Source organism: Pteronotus mesoamericanus, unplaced genomic scaffold (assembly GCF_021234165.1).
Source record: "Pteronotus mesoamericanus isolate MK-2021 breed Mesoamerican mustached bat unplaced genomic scaffold, CSHL_Meso_final contig_177, whole genome shotgun sequence".
NCBI lineage: Eukaryota > Metazoa > Chordata > Mammalia > Chiroptera > Mormoopidae > Pteronotus > Pteronotus mesoamericanus.
The window spans coordinates 3,174,320-3,197,382 of record NW_026555073.1 but is presented as its reverse complement, the minus strand read 5'-3'; the positions used below and the strand labels follow the sequence as shown (position 1 = coordinate 3,197,382).

The following is a 23,063-nucleotide window of genomic DNA, read 5'->3' as shown; positions in this document are numbered from 1 at the left end:
TGGAGTACCCATTTGGTAGACGGCTACGTGCTAGGAACTGTAGGAGACACAGCGATGATTAAATTTTATACAGCCAATATATCTATCAACAGACATAAATTATTAGGTAATTCAGTTACATAATTAGATGCCAAATACCAGATCTTGTGTGTGTAAACCAGTCTCTAACATTAGAATGTTAAGGTAATTACACAAACATTCCTTGTAAATATCAAGACTATAAACTCATGGAACGTTCACGTTCTAATACTCAGGTGTTCCACAGGTGTCAATGCACTCTCCCTAGTATGATCACATTTGAGTCTCAGGTAAGGTGGCACGGGGAGGCTTAATTACACCTTCCATAACTGAGGCTCTGAAAATTGAAAATCGTAACATGACACAGCGAGAATCAGAACCCAACTCCGAGACCAATATTTCTGTCACACAGAAAACTTTGTAACTTTCATGTCATGAAACAGGACAAGGGATTTTATTAAAAGGGCTCAGTGTTTGAGCATTCCCTCCCAAAGTTGAAGGTAAATTGATGAGGAAATGGAAATGAGCAACTGAAGCAGTTCTGTTAGTACTGTACGCAATCACATTTATTGGAACAATGTGGAAGAAAACAAACTTAAACTAGGGAACAGTAGGGAACACAAGGAAACCCAGCTATCTAACAGAGGCCTACACTTGCCAGCAAATTAAGCCTTAGATCTTTGTAATCTGGCTCTGGCCTTTGGGTTTTTTGTTGTTTGAATTAGCTCGAAAATAAACACACTTCATGTATTATATCTAAGACACCTGCACAATATACAAGGTCTGTCCAGAAAGTACCCAGCCGTGATGGGAGCAAAGTAAACATTTATTGAAGAACATACAAGATACAGGAAACACTGTACGAAGGACAATGACACCTCTGTCCCCTGCTAAGTAGGCACCTTGAGACCTCACACAGATCTCCCAGTCGCCATCAGCTGCCCCATCATATTTTCCAGAATCTCACTGACATGCTGAAACCTCTTCCCTTTCAAAGGTGATTTCAGTTTTGGGAAAAGCGGGAGCTGAGTCACCTGGGAGATTTGCTGTTTTGCTAAAAAAAAAAAACTCTGCATAAGACAGGCTGCGTGAGCAAGCACATCATTGTGATGAAGCTGCCCATCACCAGGTGCCCGTAGCTGCGGCCTTCTGAGTCATTCGAATGGTTTCCACAGAGAAATGTTCAAGCTTAATGCAAAACTGGATGCGGATTCGTTGCTCTACTCGCTCATTCTGAGTACGACGGCCACACAGCACACATGCTCACTCAACGGCATCTACCGCTCCCACTAATACAGTGAGGTCATCACTGTTCACACATGTGCACTCCAGTCCACTCTCCTTGGCTGCCAGGTTACATCGATGTTGTGTAAACCATTCTCATTATATTAACAATGGCTGCACTTTTTCCAGACAGACCTCGTATTTTTTTTTAAGGATTTTTATTTATTTTATTTTTAGACAGAGGGAAGGGAGGAAGACAGGGAGAGAAACATCCACGTGTGTTTGCCTCTCGCGTGCCCCCTTCTGGGGACCTGGCCTGCAACCCAGGCCGGTGCCCTGACTGGGAATCGAACCAACGACCCTTTGGTTTGCTGGCCGGCGCTCAATCCACTGAGCAACACCAGCCAGAGCCAGAACACTTATATCTATTCCAAAGGGTCAGGTCAAGAATTGTTTTTAATGTTCCTTAAAAAGTTAATCTATGCAATAGCATAGCGCTACCTTTTAATTTAATCAAATAAAAATCTCAGCTCCAATTATTGAACTTGATTCAAATATCACTGAACTTAATTTAAATATCACTGTTGCCCTATACAAAGCCAGTCACCTTTCACTCTTATACAAGTAATCAGAATTATTTTAAGATCTGGAGTATTATACATATGTAACCTGGGAGAAAATGATTAGGAACATTTTTGTACCTGAGTCTAATGTAGTATCTATCTGACTAGTTAGCACCGAACAGGGCATTACTAAAATAGAAACTTGAACCGCAAAATTTGTGTAGCCAACATAGTTCTAATATATGCATGAGACTCACAATAAATGCTCCAGCACCACATACTTAAATATAATGTAATTTTTAATGAGAGGGTATTCTCAAATGAAAAGTCTTTTCCTGTCAAAACCTGCAGAATAATGCAGGGAAGGACACAAAACCATTCCCCTACTTTATTAACGACAACGCTCACTGATCTGTGAATAACCTGGAAAAAAAATGAAGATTATTGAGTTACTTTACCCATCTATCCATCCATCACCAGAGAACAGGTTTCGAAATGATGAATTATCTCACCAGCCCGCTGTTTTTCCCAAGCAACATTCTCTCCTCAAGGGAAAAACAAACAAATGATCATGCAAACATCATCATGCCTGCCCTCTGCACTTTATGTATCATCTCTATGCCAATATCAACTAGTAACTAGAGGGAAAAGTATCTGTAAAATCATACACAAAAGGTTCAGAAAATGAGATATGTCGCTGTGCTTCTTTTACCCTCCAGGATCCTGTGGTTTATAAAAACTCTATTCAAAGCGGCAGTCCTCTAACTTTTGGGAGATGAGCTTTTGGGAATCGTATTCACGCTGCTATGAATCCCCTTCCTAGAAAAATATTGCTATTCACACCACACCCACTGAATCTGCCATGCGATTTCAGGGTATTTGCCCCCAAATTCCTGAAACCCAGGTGTCTGATTCCAGGCACTGGATGCGACATTACGAATCCCTGAATTTGAAGAACTCTTACTTTAGCCAGGATGGTACTGCCGTCTATTTTAGGCTGAGATGTTTTTTTTTTTAAGACGATGGCTACAAGGTTGCTTGATCTACAATTAAATATAGCCAAATTTAAAAAATAAGAGAATTGTAATTATATAGCTTTTTAAATGTATGGGTGAAAAAATGCAGAAAAAATAGGCCAAAATGTTCAGTGTCACTATGTTAACAGGGGATGGGATTTAAGTTCATTATAGTAATAATAAATAGTAACAGTTCTGGTCCTGTTTTCCAAATTTTCTGCATGTGAAATTATATTTCTTAGAGAACAAAAACTTTTTTAAATTTTAGCATGACGACAGCAACAACAGAAAAATGGTTAAATAAATTAAGGTACATACATCCATATATCAAAGAACTATTCTGCCACTTAAATTATTTAAAATTATATTTTATTGATTATGCTACTACAGTTTCCGCCTTTGCCTCCCTCCGCTCAGCACCCCCAACTCTCTCAGGCAGTCCCCCCACCCTTGTTCATGCCCATGGGTCCTGTGTATAAGTTCTTTTGCTGCTCCGTTTCCTACACTGTACTTCACATCCCTGAGGCGATTCCGAAACTACCATCTGTAGTTCTTAATACCCTCGCTCTTCACCTATTATCCCACAACTTCTCCCACCTGGCAACCTTCCAGTAACTAACGTCTTTTCTCTTGCTTTTAAGATTCTTTCTCTTTAACCTTTAGCATTTTCATTATGCTGTGTCTTGGAATGGGCCTCTCTTCATCCATCTTGTTTGGGACTCTCTGCTTCCCGGACTTGCATGTCTATTTCCTTCACCAAATTAGGGAAGTTTTCTTTCACTATTTTTTTCAGACGGATTTCCAATGTCTCGTTCTTTCTCTTTCCTTCTGGCACCCTTATGAGGCCAATGTTGGACCTCTTCAAGCTGTCCCAGAGGCTGCTTATACTACCCTCATTGTTTTGGATTCTTTCTTCTTCTTGTTCTGCATGGTTGTTTTTGCTTCCTCATGTTCCAAATCATTGATTTGATTCTTGGGTTCTCGGCTTCCTCCATTCTACTGTTGTCTCCCTGTAAATTGTTCTTTATTTCAATTAGTGTGTCCTTCATTTCTGACTGGGTCTTTATCATGCTGCTGAAGTCCTCGCTAAGTTCCTTGAGCATCCTTATAACCAGTGTCTTGAACTCTGCATCTGATAGATTACTTATCTCCATTTCATTGAGCTCTTTTTCTGGAGTTTTGACCTCTTCTTTCATTTGGGCCATGTTTCTTTGTCTCCTCACTTTGGCAGCCTCCCTGTGTTGGTTTCTATGCATTAGGTAGAGCTGCTGTGACTCTGTGTCTTGGTGGTGTGTGTGGCCTACTGTAGTAGGTGTCCCGCAGGGTCCAGTGGCAATAGCCCTTATCAGTCATGCTGCGTGCTTGAGGTATTTCCTTGGTGTTCTCTCCTTCTCTCCCTTTAAAAGCTGTAAGTTAGAGATCAACTTGCGTTCTACAATTTCCTGAGGTAGATCTTGCAGCGATTCAATTTTCAACACTCAATACTTAGGAAACTGCCGTTTGAGTATCAACACCTTGTGAAAAGCGTTTGGTGGTGATTTTGCACACACGCATACAATTCATATTATGCTGCATGTTAAAAGTTAAACATACTCATCCTTTTTGTTTTAACAATCCTATTACATTAAAGGGAAGAAAAGGGAAGAAAGTCTAGGTCACTGAAGAATCAAAGACCGAACTACTTAGTAGACAATCAGTTAAATAGCCTCTCTTTACAAAACGCAAGCAACAATCTCTGGGCAGCCTAGGTGTGCTTATAAAAGAATGTCAAGTCTGTTTGCTCCCACTGGTACTGCTGCACTTCACAGGTTATGAAAACATGACCTGCTATAGGAAACCTACTCCGAATTAGAAAGTAATTCTAAAGGCTACTTACTATGTTACCGACCACACAGATAACAAATAAATTAGTGAGTTAGGGCTTAAAAAGAACTTCTGTTTGGAAGATATATTACGGGGGTTTAAAAACCTATATACTACATACATATCCTGTTCTGTGTGCCAGAAAAAAATAGTAACCAACTAATATATAGTAGGGGAAATTCTATGGCTTGCTAGATTAGAAAAAATATATAGGTTTCAATGACTTTTCTTCCAATATGGCCCAATTTATGTATCATGACACATTAATGGATAGTAGGTAGTACAATAAATAAGCATCATTTTCTTAGCTTAAAAAAAAATCTACCTACTTAAATTGATAAAACCCTCAAAGGGCATTTATTCATGAAAGTTATCTCTAGTAGTTAAAATGTTATACTGTTTATGCAGAATTCATTTAGGATGCAAGGATATGACTTACAAATGTCTTTGAATCCTTCACATAAATATGCACGCATGCCATTTATAACAGTAGCCTTGATGAGAACACACTGTAACTGGCTGTGAGAACCGCGTAAGGGGCTTATATTAAAACAGAATATAGAATGGTGGTTAGAAATCACGGGACAGGTGACACCTAATTCTGATAAGCCGGTGATAAAAAGTGTAGGCTGTGATGTATAGATGGCGGTACTGTTACGACTTTAGGACATCCACAGAACAATATTTAGATGAAATTATAAGGCATTATGCAAGGAATCAAATATAAAATTAGAAGTGAATATGCCTAGGCCCAGTAAATGCATTTTTATTATAATTCACACAGGCTCATACATGCAATATATAGGAAGAACGCAAGGGTTACTTTAATTACCACAGAACCCCCCCCAAAATGTAATATACTACTGCAAACGCAAAAGAAAAAGTTCTCTGTTGTTTTACTCTCTATGTGCACACACATGTAACTACAACATTCTCTGAAAGTATCACTTTAAATTGGAAAAGGTGAGGCATAATTTTTATAGCAGACACTAAGTCTGAACCACACACAAAACTCTGAGGTAAGAAAAGATATGGAAGTCTGATAAAATCTCAGCCTTAGGAGGTTATCATTGTGTTTGGGGGGAGGGAAATGTTTTTGTTTTCTTTTGTTTTGTCTTGTCTATGATTTAACACGTTAAGGGTCTCATTCTGAAATTTTGTATCAGTACAGGAGAAAAAAACTTTTACATGTCTTTGCCTATAAAAACAACAAATAAGCAGACCCCAAATACATATTTAGAAAAAGGTATAAATTAGGAAAGGATATATAGGGATTTAGCGGCGGGGGGGGGGGGGGCGGGGGGGGGTGAGGGAGGCGAGTGATGTTAACTATTTCATTTCCATAAAGGGCTGGTAGGAAGCCACGGACCTTCCGCTCATTCCCCAGTGATCTGTTCTTTCTTTCCCTATATCCCTAGCCCGGAAGTTCTGTAGGAGTGAGTAAGCACGTGGCAACACGAGAAGACAGAATGTGGCTTCTTGTGAATCAGGCAATGCCAGAGGAAGAGGAAAAGAATGATTAAGGAAACCCTCGAAGTCCCCCGTTAGTTTCAACTGATAGGAGGACCTGTGATCCCTCTCTTGGGCAACTAATTAGAGGAGAAAGAGCTTGTCTGGAAACACACAGACCTGTCATATTCAGAATTAAGTCACTTTCAAATTTATAAAATTCTCTCCTCCATTCATAAAATCGCATCGTTAAGAAATGTAGATTTGAGGATGCCTACTTCTAGCTGCATCCTGGACTGAAAGCATCTTCTGTTACAACAACAACCAAAAAAACAAACCCTATTTCTTATATTAAACGGAGTTTTTGTTGCACTGCTTAGCTTTAAGGAAATAGGAGGAATGTGCACAGAAAACCTCCCAATCCCAAACACGCACGCACACATACACGCACAGTATAAACACACCCTGAGCTGAATGCAAAGGTTTTTTTTAATGATTTTATTTATGTTCAGAGAGAGGGGAAGGGAGGGAGAAAGAGAAACACCCATGTGAGGTTGCCTCTCGCACGCCCCCTACTGGGGACCTGGCCCCCAACCCAGGCCTGTGCCGTGACTGGGGGATTCAATCGAATTTGCGACCTCTCAGTTTGCAGGCCAACGCTCAATCCACTGAGCCACACCAGGCAGGGCTGAATTCAAAGTTTTGAGCATCAAATACTGCAATTAAAAAAATCAAGTCTTGTTGCCCGTACCAGTGCGGGAGCTGTCTCTGAGCTGGGGCTCCTTCATTAAGTAAAAACCCCCTGAAGGGAGTGGAAGTGATCTCAAATCTTAATGCCTCCTGGCTGAAGCAAACACAAATAAGCCTCGAACCCAAGGGCTCCCAGATTTCCACAGATTAAAGTCAATAAAATATAAACTCTGGATCAAAGGTAAGCATGGCACGAGGAAATCAACCATTAACGTAACTCAACAGAAACAACACACGGCAGAATGTCAAATATCTATCTATCTATATCTACCTATCTATATATGTATATAGATACATAAAATGAACAAGCAGAAGAGAATATCAAACAATAATACGGGAGATTTGGAAGGGGAATGAAAGATGAAAATACTGAAGTAAAAAAAGTGTTAAACTACAGGTTAGTCACAGGTAAAGAGAATTAAAAAGCTGAAAAACAGATCTCAATACCCAGAATGCAGCCAGAATGACAAGGAGATAGAAAATATGAAACATAAAACAAAGATTACGAAATAACAAAGAAATTACGAAAGAGAATGCTAAATTCTAAAACGTATCTGGTTAGGCTTCCTAAAAGGTGAGAAGAGAGACAGACAATGGAGGAAATTCAACAGTAATTGCAAAGACATGGCCAGGTCATTTTCCAAAATGATAAATGACAATTCACAGATAGAGGAAACAATGTAGTTGTCTGAAGCATATGGAACCGTAGGTCAAGTGGTTTAATATCATTCATTTCGGATGGATCAACCTATACCAAGCTAGGTACCCACAAAGAAGCCAACACCTAAATTCACTCTAATGAAAATGCAGAACACCAAAGACAACCAATCTTATCAACAGCCTGAGAGAGAAGAGGTATCACTTATAAAGAAATGACAAGTAGGCCGGCATCAAGTTTTTCAACAGCAAAAATGGAACCCAAGTATCAGTGGAACAAATTTCTCAAGTACTGACAGAAAGCAGTGAGCGCACAATGCAACATACAGGTCATGTACTACAGAACGGGAAACCTCCCGCCCTCGTATCTCTACTGACCACTGACATTCCAATTTAATTTAAAAAAGATCTGCTGACTTGAAAGTGTTTACCTAGCAAATCTTCACTCAAAACAAAAAGGACAAAGTTATTTTCATATATGCAAAAACTGGGAAGCATTCACTACCAACAGAAGTAGATGAACTTTTTAATATACTTCAGAAAGAAGGAACAGACTTCCGTTAATAGGTCTCATCCTGCTCGGTAACAGACCAAGATTGTCCAATGGGATTAAAAAGATGTAACGTGCTACTTAGGGCCCTAAATGCAGACTCAGAAAATTTGAAAAATAAAGGGATGAAGAAGATATAACAGGCAAATACTAAGAAGATGAAGTAGTTATCTGAATGTCGAAGCAGACTTTAAGAAAGAAATGCATTATAAGTGATGTAGAAAGCCATCAGATAATGTCAAGTATTAAATTCATCAGGAAGATTATAAACAATTATAAATTTATATGACTTTAATAAACTGCCTCAGTAAATATCAGGTAAAAACTGATAAAATTCTAGGGATAAACTGACAAATCAAACATCAGAATGGGAGATTTCAAAACACATTACTCTGCTATCGACAGATCAAAGGAAAAACCCTCAATAAAAGTAAAGGTTGCAAATTACAACGCGAAGCTTGACTTATTATTCTACTCCAAGTCCAGTCCTTAGAGAGCCCTGTCCCAACAAGCAGATAAACACATTCCTCTTGAGCACATACGGAAAAATCACAAAAATTTAGGACATACTAAGTCATAAAATAAAGTTCAAAGAGCTAGTTATCATAAAAACATATTTTCTGCATGCAATACAATTAAATTAGATGATAAGAGCAGAAGAATCCAACAAATTAACTTTTAAAACACCTTAAAACATCTCATAGGTCAATGAAAAAATCCTGGAAATTTAGATACTTAGGACTAAAAGATAACAAGAATAACACTTAAATGCGTAAAATTCAAAATAGTAATGAGAGCTTTATCATTGTAAATGCTTATGTTAGGGGGGAAAAAGGTAACTAACTCATTTGGTTTCAGCCTCGGAGCTGACAAGGTCAGGAGATGGGAAGGATGAGCTGGAAAAAACCCAAAGACAGCAAAATAGAGGAGATAATAAAAAGGAGAAATTAATGAACTAGGACACAAAACTATTGGGTTGGCCAAAAAGTTCGTTTGGTTCTTTCCACACAACGGCTCTAGTCGTCCTTAGTTGTCTTTCACGTCATTCAAAACAATTTTGTTAGTTGAGTGTGAGTTAAAAAAAAAACTTATCAAAATTGGTGACTTCTTGCGTAGTCATTTTAATACTGACGATGGAAGAAAATATGCAATATTTTCAGCACATTATGCTTTATTATTTGAGGAAAGGTAAAAACACAACTGAAGGGCAAAAAAAGGATTTGTGCAGCGTATGGAGAAGGTGCTGTGACTGACTGAATGTGTCAAAAGTGGTTTGTGAAGTTTCGTGCCGGAGATTTCCCGCTGGAAGATGCCCCACGGTTGGGAGACCAGGTGAAGTTGATAGGGATCAAATGGAGACATTAATTGAGAACGATCAACGTTATAAATACGTGGGAGATAGCCAATATACTCAAAATATCCAAATCAATAAAGCTACTGGTGAAAATGACAAATGTCTCTTTTATTTTACAGAAAAAAACATACAGACTTTTTGGCCAACCCAATATAATAGACAGGATCAAAAAACCCAAATGTTGACTCTTTGAAAACATTACAGCGACTGTGAAACTTCCCCAAGGGTCCAGGGCTAATGAATGGAGGAGCCCAGATTTAAATCTAAGCAACCTCTCTCCATAATCCAGATTCTTAATTACCTCAAAAGTGATACGCATAAAAGAAAACACTGCAATATTTGACTACAATAATCTGAATGATATCTACCCACCATAAATACTGTAAGACAACACATACATGACACATGTAACTGAGAAAAGATTAGTGTTCAGAATACATAAAAACTACAGATCAATAAGAAAAAGACAACAACCCATAAACCAAATGGACCAAAGGCTCTCAAAAGCATTTCCCAGAAAAGCAAACAGCCAATGTGCACATGAGAACACATTCATAAGTAATCCAGGAATGCAAAGCAAAAATACAATGTGATGTAATGACCAATTTGTCATTTTGTAAAGTGTATGACTGTCCGGTCACTATGTTGTACACCTGAAACTAACTCAGAATGGTGTGGAATGTAAATTGTAAGTGGAAACTGAAAATTAAAAAAATACAATGTGACGGTTGTTCTATGTGAGGTAGAGTGATAAAAATTAGAGTCTGAAAATGCCAAATGTTGGCCAAGGCGCAGAGCTGCGGGACTTCCACCGGAAACTGATACAGCTCCCTGGAGACAGACTTGGCTACTGCCTTGTATGAACATGGACATACCCCATGGCTCAGCAATTCCAGTCCTAGATACGTATACTAGAGAAAGACTTGAATATGTATATTCTAAGCACATAATAGGGTATTAATAAAAGCAAAAACTGGAAATACGTAGTGTCCATCAACAGAAAAACGAAAAAAAAAAAAAACCAAACGAAACTGTGGTGTACGCACAGTGACAATTCGCAATGTAGAGCAATGAAAATAAATTAACTCTAATTTTACACAATAAGGATGATACTCTGAAATGTAATATTGAGGAGAAAAAGAGAATTTACAGTACGATTCTATTTTTACGGCTCAAATGCAGGCCAGACTGTGTCTATCAGTGAGGTAGTAGGTAGGCAGGGAGAACGAGGATAAGAAAGGAGAGCAATGAAGTGCATGCAAATACCAAATCTTGAGTCAATCTCCCTTCCGTCTGATTTGCATCTCCTACCCGAGTACTGAGAGAAGCGAGGGCAGTCGTACCTGCAGAAACACTGGGGGAGCTCCCCATGGCCGTACAAAGGAAACAGGAAGGGGGTGTTGCCGTAGCGCCCGAGACAGTGCAGGAAGTTTCTGGTAGCTCTGAGGCCCTCGACGGTGCTGCTGGCCGTCCCTGACGTCATCGCGATCGAATGCAGAACAAAATATTGCAGATTGGGAGTTAAGTTTTGAGTTTTTAAATATTCAGAAAATGTCATCTCCTCATAGGCTATGAGAGAAACAAAGGTGAAGATTTCTCCGTTAAAATCTGAACCAAACCTCAATTGAAAAATCACTACACAAAAATGAGATCGAGTCTGTTTAAAATCCTTGGCGAAGGACATGAGTGGCAGTAATATTATATTTTGGACAGAGAGCAACAGTTTGCGGGGGGGGGGGCCCGGAAATCTCACTGTCCTAATTGGATTGATGGCACAATTTTTAAGCTTTAAATTATGAACCTTTCTTTAGTATTTTACAGATTTAAAAAGTAGAAAAGTACCCGGCTCGTGTGGCTCAGAGGACTACGCGCCGGCCTGCGAATCAAATGGTCGCGGGTTGGAGTCCCAGTCAGGGCACAGGCCTGGGTTGCGGACCACGTTCCCCAGTAGGGGGCGCACAAGAGGCAACCGCACAGGAATGTTTCTCTACCTCTTTCTCCCTCCCTTCTCCTCTCTCTAAAAATAAATAAATGTGTAAAACTTTTTTAAAAACATAGACTAGCATTAAATAGCTCATTAACCATCACGATAGTTCTCCATGGTTGGCAATAGTCTTACTTTATCATTACAATTGCAGAATAATGCCGGTAATTGTATTTTGAAATATTAAATATGACAAATGGCATATTTTTGATGAGAGTGATAGAGCAATACGTGATTTTTTGAAATGTGCATTCCTTCTTCAAACTAGGAACAATGAACTGACTAAAAAGTAATAAAACTAATTTCTTGGTGGCCAGTGAAATCAGTCTTACTGCCTTATAAACACAACACAAAAGATAAGGGGTCCGCCAAAATCTATCTCTTGAAGCCAAGAAAAGGAAACAGCGCAACTGGACTGTCAGTGGTAGGAAATACAATTCTATGACAAAAGACAAAAAACTTTATAGACATTATATAAACAAAGATTATAAAAATCTACTGAGATAATATGTTTAAGAGCAAGAGCTAGACTTCTTCTATTCAATTTATTGCGGCAACACTGGTCTCCAAAACCACACAGGTTTCACATGCACAACTCAACAAAACGTCATCTGCACATGTACTTAAAAAAATGCTGCTGTTCTTCTCATTGTAACTTTATAAATGAATCGTTAATAGTATCTTCTTATTTTGGATAACTTTCCAGTCCAGTGCCCTTCAAGTGTGAAGCTCTGTTACTAAAGTGGTCAATTCAATTTTCAACAAACTGAGAAGTTGCCAGCCTCAGAACACACAGTAAGATGGGTCAAAGCCAAGAGAGAAACCATGTCTTCTCCTAATCCAGCAGTTTCCATCAGACAATCAATCTAGCCTCTTTTTTTTCAATCAATCAAAATGAATAATTCAATAATCCAAGCACAAAGGAATTAATGAACCATGCACAAGACTATAGTAGTTACTCCATAATCCACGAATCCATTTTCCGTGGTTTGAGTTACCTACGGCCAGCCAAAGTCCAAAAACATTACATGGAAAATTCCAGAAATAAGCAATTCATCAATTTTAAATTGTACCCAGTTCCGAGTAGCACGATGACATCTTGTGCAGCCCTGACCTGCCCCTCCACATCCCTCCCTGCATAGGAAACACCCTTTGGTCCAGCATATCCACGCCGCATACGCTATGTGGTGGTCACTTCGTAGCCACTGCAGTTAGCAGATCAAATGTCTCAGTATCACAGTGCTTGTGTTCAAGTAACTCTTACTATGCTTAAAAATGGCTCCAAACCACAAGAGTCGTCATGCTAGAAATTCATACGTGCCAAAGAGAAGCCATAAAGTGTAGATATGCATAGTGCATATACGTTTCAGAACTATTTGGAATTTCAGGCATCCACTGGGGGTCTTGGAACATATTCCCCGTAAATGGGGGCGGGGGGGTACCGCATCATCTATGAAGAATCAGTTGACAGAAATATTTAATGGACAATAAATATTAACACACAGCAGAGCGTTTCTTCAATGATGAAAACGTTCTATAGCTGCACTGTAGCCACAATAGCTATTAGCCACATGTAGCAATTGAGTGCTCGAAATGTGGCTAGTGTGAATGAGGAAGTGAATTTTAAATTTTATTTAATTTTAATTAATTTAAGTTTCAATAGTTTCATATTGCTAAAGGTTAATATAGTGAATAATGCACAGTAAGAATGTATTTTAAGCCCTGGCTGGTGCGGCTCAGTGGACTGAGCGCCGGCCTGTGAACCCAAGGGTCGCCAGTTCAGTTCCCAGTCGGGGCACAGGCCTGGGTTGTGGGCCAGGTCCCCAGTAGTGGGTGCGTGAGAGGCAACTCTACATGGATGTTTCTCTCCCTCTTTCTCCCTCCCTTCCCCTTTCTCTAAAAATATTTTAAAATGCATTTTACAAAAGTAATAAGGAGCTCCCTACATGAGAAAGAGCATATTAAAATAAGCAAGCTCCATTAATTGGAAAACAGTAAAATGAAAAACAATACCTTTATATTCATCAGGATGTTCCTCAAACTCCATACAAAACGTAAGAAACTTCATTAGCATTCGCTTTTCTACCATTGTTAGTTGTTTGCTATTGAAGACATCTGCTCTTGAACAAGGAACCTGAAACACATGATTTTAACTTAAGAAACTGCTTCCTAGTAATAAACAAGTATCCCAAAATGCATTTTCCCCTTCAGATATAGCAAGATTATTATTTCCATTCTACTCAGGCTGTTTCACGTTCCCTTCCATCAGTTCTAATGGCATCTCTGTTGACTTAAGAACTAATTAACTTGTGAGCTCTCTTACTTAATTTGCCAAGTTGCTCTGTATGCCATTAAAAGGCCAATGGCATGTCACCCTTAACTGGCAAATGACAGCTCAAATGTAGCAATGCTGCCCAAAATTAACACTTTCTCAACGCCAATATCAAGCTGCAGAAGAACTCATGAGAAAATTAACACATTTTCATTGAACGATCTCTTACTATTTACATTTGTAACTCATCATGCAGATCTGGGATTTGCTACTTCACTGGGAAAATAACAATCTTATTTTGCTTATCCTTCCAAAACAAACCCTAAAGAACTTAAGCTCATATCCAGTTACAGTGGTTGATCAGCACAATACCTGTTCCACTCTTCCTTCTCGAAATGCAAGAATCCTGGTAATATTTTTGAACTCTGCATAGCGACTGACATTAGATTTGATTAGGAGATCAATTAGCAATCCCCGAGAATACAGGAGCTGCACAAAGAAAACAGTTCAGAGCATGAAATAAAAGGTCAAATAGTGGAAAATTGATAAATACTAAATATAGACGTACAGTTGCTATATTTTGAGTTATTTGTAAAATTTGTAAAATTAAATTATTTGTAAAACAGCATCACGCCCATTAATATTATAATCGACAACATATTACAGGTTGACAATGATCTGCAATTCAAATTCCAAAAACCTCTAGAATCGCCAGTTTTTCCGTAACTGGTTTGGTAAGCAAACCTGACCCAAATGGATATAAGGCTCTCCTGCCTTTGCCCCACATAACCCATCGGGCTGAAGAAATATTAGTATGTGTAATGACACAGCGCCCCCTCAGACTCTGCTAAGAACGTCACATCATACAGAGCATATCAGCACATACACTATATCATTTTCTAAGATACGCATTTTATGCAATTTACTGGCTGACACTGGTTAATAAAATTATACACGTTTCGGGTGTAGAATTCTACAATACAGCATCTGCACACCTTGTATTATACTGTGTGTTTACCTCCTCAGGTCTCCTCCCATCATGCTTTACTCACCCTTCACCCTTTCCTACCTCCCCCACTTCCCTTACCCCTTTGGCGATCGCCTCATGTTAGTCAGTGTCTATGAGGGTTTTTTTTTTTTTTGGTTAATCTAACATACCGTATTTTGCCATGTATAATGCGCTCCTGTGTATGATGCACACCCACATTTTTGGCCCAAACTTCCAAGGAAAAAAAAAATGTTTCATTATCATTTTTAATTCACTTTTTTATTTATATATCAAACCAATGATCGTTATTTCATGGTATTATTTGGCATACAGACATTGTTATTGCTTTCTAGAGTTACATTTTTTTTAAAGATCTTATTTATACATTTATTTTTAGAGAGAGGGGAAGAAGGGAGAACGAGAGGGAGAGAAACATCCCTGTGCGGTTGCCTCTCGTGCGCCCCCTGCTGGGGACCTGGCCCGCCACCCAGGCCTGTGCAGTGACTAGGAATCAAACGGGCGACCCTTTGGTTCAGAAGCCGGCGCTCAGTCCACTGAGCCACGCCAGCCAGGGCTCTAGAGTTACACTTTTAATGCATGAGCATAAAGAAAAGAAATAAAAACATTTATATAGATACAAAATTAGTATTACCCATATATAATGCACATCCTTATTCTTCCCTCAAAACTTTGGGCAAAAAAAGTGTGCATTATACACGGCAAAATACAGTACATATTTTTAAATCTGAATAACAGAACACACCAGGCCCCAAGGGTTTTGGATAAGGCGCCGTAGCCTTACCTATGGCCAGCTGCTCATTAAGAACATGCACGCTAACTGGACCACCTCATCAATCAAAACAGAAAAACACTGGTTATGCATTTCCATCGAAAGAGTCAAATTATAAGGTCCCTCTGTAATGCCGCCAGTCTAGATTGACCTGAGATACATCCTTCCCGAGAAGTAAGGATGATGGGTATACATGGGAGGAATTGATTTAATCCTTCAACATCTCTCAGAACCAATAGGAGAGACAAAAATAAATTTGAAAGAACTGACTAACCTGTTTTAAATTTAACCATATGGTCAAATGCAACAGATGTGGCTATTTCCTATATTGAGGTACCTTTATGTGATCATAACTCAATAAATGTTAAAAACTTAAATGTTACACCTTTAATAAGGAAAAGAGAATTATTAAAATTTAGCTTTACTTCACAGAAAAAGGGAATTTCAAAATCCAAACCATTAGTCTGAGTATTCAAGAGGCCAGTTAAGGATTTCTGTTAATCAATTATCAGTTAGGTGAATTTTATCAATTATTTATTATATTAGTCCAGCATTATGCAGAACAAACAAAACTGGCATTTTTTTTTGAAACTAATCCAATTCCACTCATTGAATTATGGCATGTTACCCCCTTACTTTCAGCCTAATATACTGCACACCTGATAGAAGCCCATGTTTTCGAGAACATCCTGCCAAGTCTTACTTCTGCAATTATAATTTTAAAAGGTGCTTCGAATAATTCATTTGTTTAAAAATACTCCAGATTCAATGATCCCTCAGTAGTCATAATAATTTCACAAATATTAATATATCAAACATGAAATGTATGTACACTTAATGAAATCTAATAAAGCTTAAGATTCAATGCCAGCTTTAAAAATACTGCATTTTGGACATCTTTCAAGAGTGAAAACAGATTTCAATTGAAACTCTTCTAAAGTTTGTCTGAAGCTTAGAGGTAATGAATATGTTACTATATTTAAACTTAAGCCTCTTTTTCATCACTCTCTAAGTGATCTACCACAGCAATATCACAGGGGTGAGGCAAAAGATTAAAATAATGGGAACTAGATTTCATATTAATTTTTGCTTTACATGGCATGTTGCTTCCATAAATAGTAAGGGTATGCACGTTTTCAGAAGTAAGTTTTGATTATGAGAACTTCATCTTTGATCATCTTGTCTATTAGTCGAAGCCGTATAACGCTATAAAGTATTTCATTTACCTAGCTGACCTTGAAGATCACTTTTTAATAAGCCGCTGACATGGATGTGTTTTGTAAACTGTAAAGCACCACATGAGACAGAATGCATATACAAATGTTAAACTGAACTTTAGGAAAAAGGAGGGCTGGTGGTAGGTATCTGGCCATAACCCCAAGCTTAGACGTAATAGCTGCAATTATTAGAACAGATGGAATTTCCAAGGCATGGTTGACGGCCGCGGTTATCATGGGATACAATGCTTTCCACACAGTAGGTACTCAGTAAATGTTCTCTAAAGGACTAACATTAAAAAAATGATAATAAGCCTCTTGTGTTGCTATAGTTATACATTCTTTAGCTACTCCTGCTTTTGTAGGATGAGTACAGTCAATTATTATTGGTTATTCAAGTGTATGAACCCGTGAAAACTATGCAGAACACAGTGCAACTGCTTCAATGCTACTCAACGTGTTTGCTTTTAATTTCCCCTAAGAGAAGCACTATTATTAACCATTCAAACTCATAAATATACCCAGAACTCTCGTGAAATGTCTCAGCATCTACCTATCTCCCCGCGCACTACAACCATCCTTCATTTTCTTATACAAGTAAATAGTTTCCTACACTAATTCCAAAAATGAAAAAGCCATGTCTCCTCCCATTTTCCTTTGTAAGATTCATACTGTGTTTCAGTTATGAATGAGCCTTGATTCTTAACCATTCTTTACTTCATTGCTTATTTAAGTAAGGCACTTCAAATCTCAAGTAACTTACTCAAAATGAAATTTTCATAACAAAACCTATGTGTTAGTTGACACCCAGTTGTTTTTTTGGTTTTTTAAAAAACTATTTCCCAGTCATGAGAACAAGAGGACTGTTTGTGAGCTAGGATTCAACTTCCACCCACACATGAAGAGCAAAGGTAGCACAGGAAGAAGGTGGAGACGCAGAACAGACAGCGCAGAAATATGCGGTAGGAGTGCGGCGGAGTCAGACCCAGAGCGCCAGGCGATAGGAAGAAGCAATGGATAGATAGTACAGAGAGAGTCCTGTTTTGAGGCATCAAGTTCAAAGAGAAGAGCACTATGAGGATGTAGGGTTGTATCAGCAAAACGTGAGGGGTGTGCTTTAGTCCCTCTCCTTAACTCTCTGACTAGGAACTTGAAGAGGACACATTACATTGAAAAGCTGTTTTGTGAGGAGACTGATGTTACTCGCTACCCTCCCCTACTTCTTTTCCGTTTCTCATTGTTTGCCCTCAACGTATCCTGTACTTTGTCTCTGTTCCTTTATATTTTCACTCAGCCCTATAGCTTAACTCTTTTTAAGGCCACTATCATTTATCTGAGGGGTGTTGTAACCTTTTGCACTAAACAGCCCTAGCTTCTACAAACCGGATGCAACATTGTAGCCTCCTAAGACTAACACAGTGACCTAACATTAGAGTTAAGGGTGGAAACATAATCAAGGGCAACACCATTCTTTCCAGCCTCCCTGTCCGCACTACTATGAGATTATTCTCCAAGCTCTCACACCTGAACAGACGATTTCCAAAACTGCATCAGGTGGGGTTTTTTTCCCCCAGAATGTTCATTATCACATAGATTTAAAAAACAGTTGTTATACTATGCCCTGGCTGGTGTGGCTCAATGCATTGAGCGTCAGCCTGCAAACCAAAGGGTTGCCAGTTCGATTCCCAGTCAGGGCACAGGCCTGGGTTGGGGTCAGGTCCCAGTGGGGGGCGCGCGAGATACAACCACACACTGACATTTCCCTCCCTCTCTTTCTCCGTCCCTTCCCCTCTCTCTAAAAATAAATAAATAAAATCTTTTTCTTTAAAAAAAATCAGTTACTATACATAAGGGCTAAAAAAAAGTTCACTTAATAGACCAACTATACATAACATGAAATTGTAATTAAGATTATTACAGTTTTTCTCTTGATCAAATTCCCATCTATGCCATAGGAGAATACGAGGGTGGACTTCCTGCTCTAGTCCAAACATATCCTTGCAATCTAGCACTAAGCATTTTTAATGTTCTTAATCTATATTTAAAGATATTTAACTGAATTACAACCTCTTCGCTGCTGTATCTTCACAAAATAAATGTTCTCCACTTCACAGAGTAAAATTATAAAAATTGTGTTCATGGGCCCAGATGCTATGTTCAATCAATTAGCACTGTTTCTCTGATAAGCTGGGGGAAAGTGGTACTTACCTTTGATACCAAATCGATATTAAATCTCCTGCCTTCTTTAACAATTTGCGAGTAAGTAATCCTGTTTTTCCTGTCTTCTGCTCCAGGCACATTGTCACTTGTTTCCTCTGAGGTTGACAGCACACAAGTTTTATCGTCACAATGGTTTTCTTTCTCCCCTGTCACTTCGGCATCATTTACTTCCAGAGCGTTCTCTGGATCGTGGCTCGGAGCTGGTTCCGTGGGCCCTTCACAGCTCGCAGTGCGCGATGACTCGTCTTCCAGGGACGGGCAGGCCAAACCTGCGGCTTCCGTGGAGGTCGCCGACGCCACCAATGCGTGGTTTTTCTGCAGTGCACCAGCCTCTTCGACACCTTCGTGCAAATCCTGACTAATGAGAAATCATAATAATAATCAACACCGCGGTTTTGATCACTGTACATGGCTCCATTTTTGTATTTTCACTTTTAATGGGAATTTTTATTTCTTTACCCCATTTACCCTTATCAAGGGCACCGTATGTTTTGCCTTCTGTGATCCACACATTAAATATTTGTCTGTTCAGGTTTTAATATTTACAATAGGAACCATAATTCACGTTTGAAAAATACACAAATAGTGCACGGTTAAGCAGTCTGTGTCGCACGTACATTTTTGGGAATGTAGAGCACAGAGTGGAACCTTATTTTCAAAACAAATCAAAATAGTGCTTACGAGCACAGCCTTCTGAATAAACAAACAGTGATTCAAACCCTGACCTATGACTAGGTAACTCTGTGGACTTAGATAAGTAATTTATCCTTTCCGACCTAGATTACGCATCCGTAACATAGCGCCAGCATCCCTAACACAGCGCCAGCATCCCTAACATAGCGCCAGCATCCCTAACATAGCGCCAGAACCCTTGATGCCATAGGTGCCTAATAATACCCCCTGCCCCACAAGATTGTCCTGAAGGTTAAAGAAGGTATAACATGCAAATAACCAGGCGCAGAGTAAATGACCAACAGTGGTAGTTATCAAAGATAATTATTACTATTGGTGCTCAGACAGAGCTAGAAAACAGTGTCATGAAAGTAGAAACTGGTTTATCATGGTTTCTGTATTCTTTCCTGCTGTGTTTTAAGTATTAGTGTCTATTACTCTACCGGAAGCGCTGCTTCCAAAGTTTCTACCGGAGTGAACGTTCTCGGTCTGTTGCTGATGTTCCTGAGACATCAGGCTCCCATGTATTCTTCCTGCATCAAGGTACTGCTCCGTGAGGTTTCATCCACCCCGGAGGCTGCATTTTTGGTGCGTTGCCCTACTGCTCGACGCTGCTCAACAATACAACTGCCTTCTACCTGACAGCCGCTGGGAAGCGAGCATCTGCTAATCGATGGCTCAAGAACGAACAGTGGCTCAAGGACTAATTACCTGTCTCGTGCACGGCCTGAGAGAATGGCTACTGTCCACAAGACAGGTAATAACAAGTGCTGGAGAGGCTGTGAGGGGAAAGGAGCCCTCACTCACTGCTGGTGGGAATGCAGACCGGCGCAGCCGCTGTGGAAGACAGTATGGACGTTGCTCAGGAAGGTAAGACTAGAGTTACCATCTGACCCAGCAACCGCGCTCCTGGGTGTCTACCTGGAAAACTCGAAAACATCTATTGACATATGCACCCCATGTGTTCGCTGCAGCATTATATTCACGGTGCCAAGACACGGCAGCAACCGAAGTGCCCTTCCATAGAGGAGTGGATGAAGAAGACGTGGTACATGCATACAATGGAACACCACTCAGCCGTAAGAGGAGATGAAATACCGCCATTTGTGACAACAGGGATGGACCTTGCGGTTATGACGCTAAGTGAAATGAGTCAGACAGAAAAAAGTTAAGAAGCATATGACTTCACTCATTTGGGGGCTATAAAACTGCAACTCAGGCCCAGGCAGCAGTCCGGTGATTAGCAGAGGGAAGGATGTTGGGGGCAGTAAATGGTAAAAGGGGGCCGCATATACTTTGATGGAAGATGATCTGACTTCGGGTGGGGGGCACACGATGCAAAATACACATCATGCATCATAGAAATGTCCACCTGAAACCTGTGTGATCCTATGAACCAATGCCACCCCAGTACATTTAGTAAAAAACACAAAATGCTAACGAAATTTTCTTCTACAGATCTAAACCCTACCACTTAAAATCTTCCTGTTCCTCTCTCTAAACTGAGTCACCTTCTTTATCTACTCTCCTCCAGTCTCCTCTCTCCTGCCTTCCGAGATGGCATCTCTCCTTCCTAGTTTATCAAACGCCGATCTCCGTGTCTTGGCCCGTATCATTTGTTTATTCTGGCTGAGTCTTTCCACGCCCCATAAGATCATAATTCCCATCCTCAAACTTCATGGTGTAATTCACAGTCTATCCGTAAGTTTAAATTTCACTTTGAAGGAGCCATCCCGAACCCAAGCTTTCTCACGTAATGCACACATGAAGTCTGCCTTGCATTTATTTCTCAGTTCTTTTTCTACAGTCATTTGGTTTCCCGGACAGACTTGATATTCTGAATCATACTTTAGTTCTTGAGGGAAGATCCTAGCATCTCTTCCTGTGTGTTCCTCCTCACACCTGCTGCTCTGCTCTGTAACCGCGCTATACGATAAATGCTTGATGAATAAATGCTTTGTACAAGCAAAGCATAGAAACATATGTGTACATATAAATACGAAACAAATTTATTCGTAGAAAACCCCAAAACTTAGGCCAGGAAAAAAACATCAGTCAGTGGTGAATTCAAAAGCCTGGGTTCAGTGAAAAAGAGGGCCTTATTAAAAATTAACACAATAAATATTGCAATAAAAAGGGTACGATGAAAGAATAAAATAACTTATTATAAATGTCAAGGAATTAAATGCCATGGTATTTTTACTGTTATAACCCAGTAATTTTAATTAAATATAATGAGAAAGAACTTGACATTATTAATGTTCCAACAATACTCTTCAGGTCTAGGAAACTACTGTAAGGAAAGTTCAAGCCTGAGATGCATTATCACTTTGCAAATATGAGGCAACTCACAATTCCTCAGATTCCCTCTCTACAAAATGGAGACCATTCCATCTGCCTTACCCTTCACGAGCCTGTAATAGATAAATGAGCTACCGTATATGAAAAGTATTTTATAAACACTAAAAGGATACTCAAACATAAGCTATCAACCAAGTATAAGATCTGTTCAATGTCCTGCAGTTAACAACAAGCAACTCAAAACCAGAGGGCCTACGTTTTCTGAGGCACACATTGAAAGCTCTCTGACCACATAACCACCAACAGCACGAATGACATCGCTGACATTCAGAATGAAGGGTCCTGATACGAAACGTGGTGTGCATATTTTCTACAAAACTGTTCACGCGCTGTATCCACTTTCACTACTTTTGAAAACCAACGAAAAATGTGTTGTGTAAGGGATCTAAAGTAACAACTTTCAGCAAAAGTTCCATCCCTAAAGATAAAGCTGAACCCTGGCTGGTGTGGCTCAGTGGACTGAGCGGCAGCCTGTGAACCAAAGGGTCACCTGTTCGATTCCCAGTCCAGGCAGAGGCCTGGGTTGCAGGCCAGGCCCCCAGGAGGGGACGCGCCAGATGCAAACATACATGGATGTTTCTCTCCCTCTCTTTTTCCCTCCTTTACCCTCGCTCTAAAAATAAACAAACAAAATCTTTTCAAAAAGATAAAGCTGAGGGATAACAGGATAATTAATTACAATTTACAGATAAGACAGAACATGACGACTTCTCCTGCTACAGACCACGATGGTGACACTGTGGAAACTGATCAAGTCAGTGGCTCTCGATTATGCTCTGAGAAAGGGGACTTTGCAGAGTGAAGGAAATGCACTAACCAATGCTGGACAATCTGAAAGATATAAGCCAAAATACTTACATAACAGTGCAAATGTATGGAGAGAAATCATTCTTTGTGAACTCGTTCGACACACATAAACTATTAAGTTTTACTATTCTCACCGTCAGAATTTGGAGAAATCCCTCGTGCTACGTAAAACATACACATTAAAAACACCGTAGTGTCCTTACTTTCCATGAACCACCACCACAATATTTTGGAAGTTCTGCCCAAGTTGAATTTAATCCCTAACTAGAAGGCATCAAGGCACGAGAAAACGTCTAAAACTTAAACTT

General features: G+C 39.5%; 1 protein-coding gene across 1 annotated transcript in view; it reads right to left on the bottom strand.

Annotated features, from left to right (window-relative positions):
* The window catches only part of CHM (CHM Rab escort protein), a 141,528-nt gene that overhangs the window by 62,210 nt on the left and 56,255 nt on the right, over positions 1-23,063 (bottom strand). The window contains exons 5-8 of the mRNA XM_054566644.1: positions 18,904-19,273; positions 14,073-14,189; positions 13,442-13,562; positions 10,788-11,013 (exon numbers count right to left, since the gene is read on the bottom strand). Coding sequence (XP_054422619.1) covers positions 10,788-11,013; positions 13,442-13,562; positions 14,073-14,189; positions 18,904-19,273 — 834 coding nt within the window. The remainder of the gene's footprint in view (positions 1-10,787; positions 11,014-13,441; positions 13,563-14,072; positions 14,190-18,903; positions 19,274-23,063) is intronic.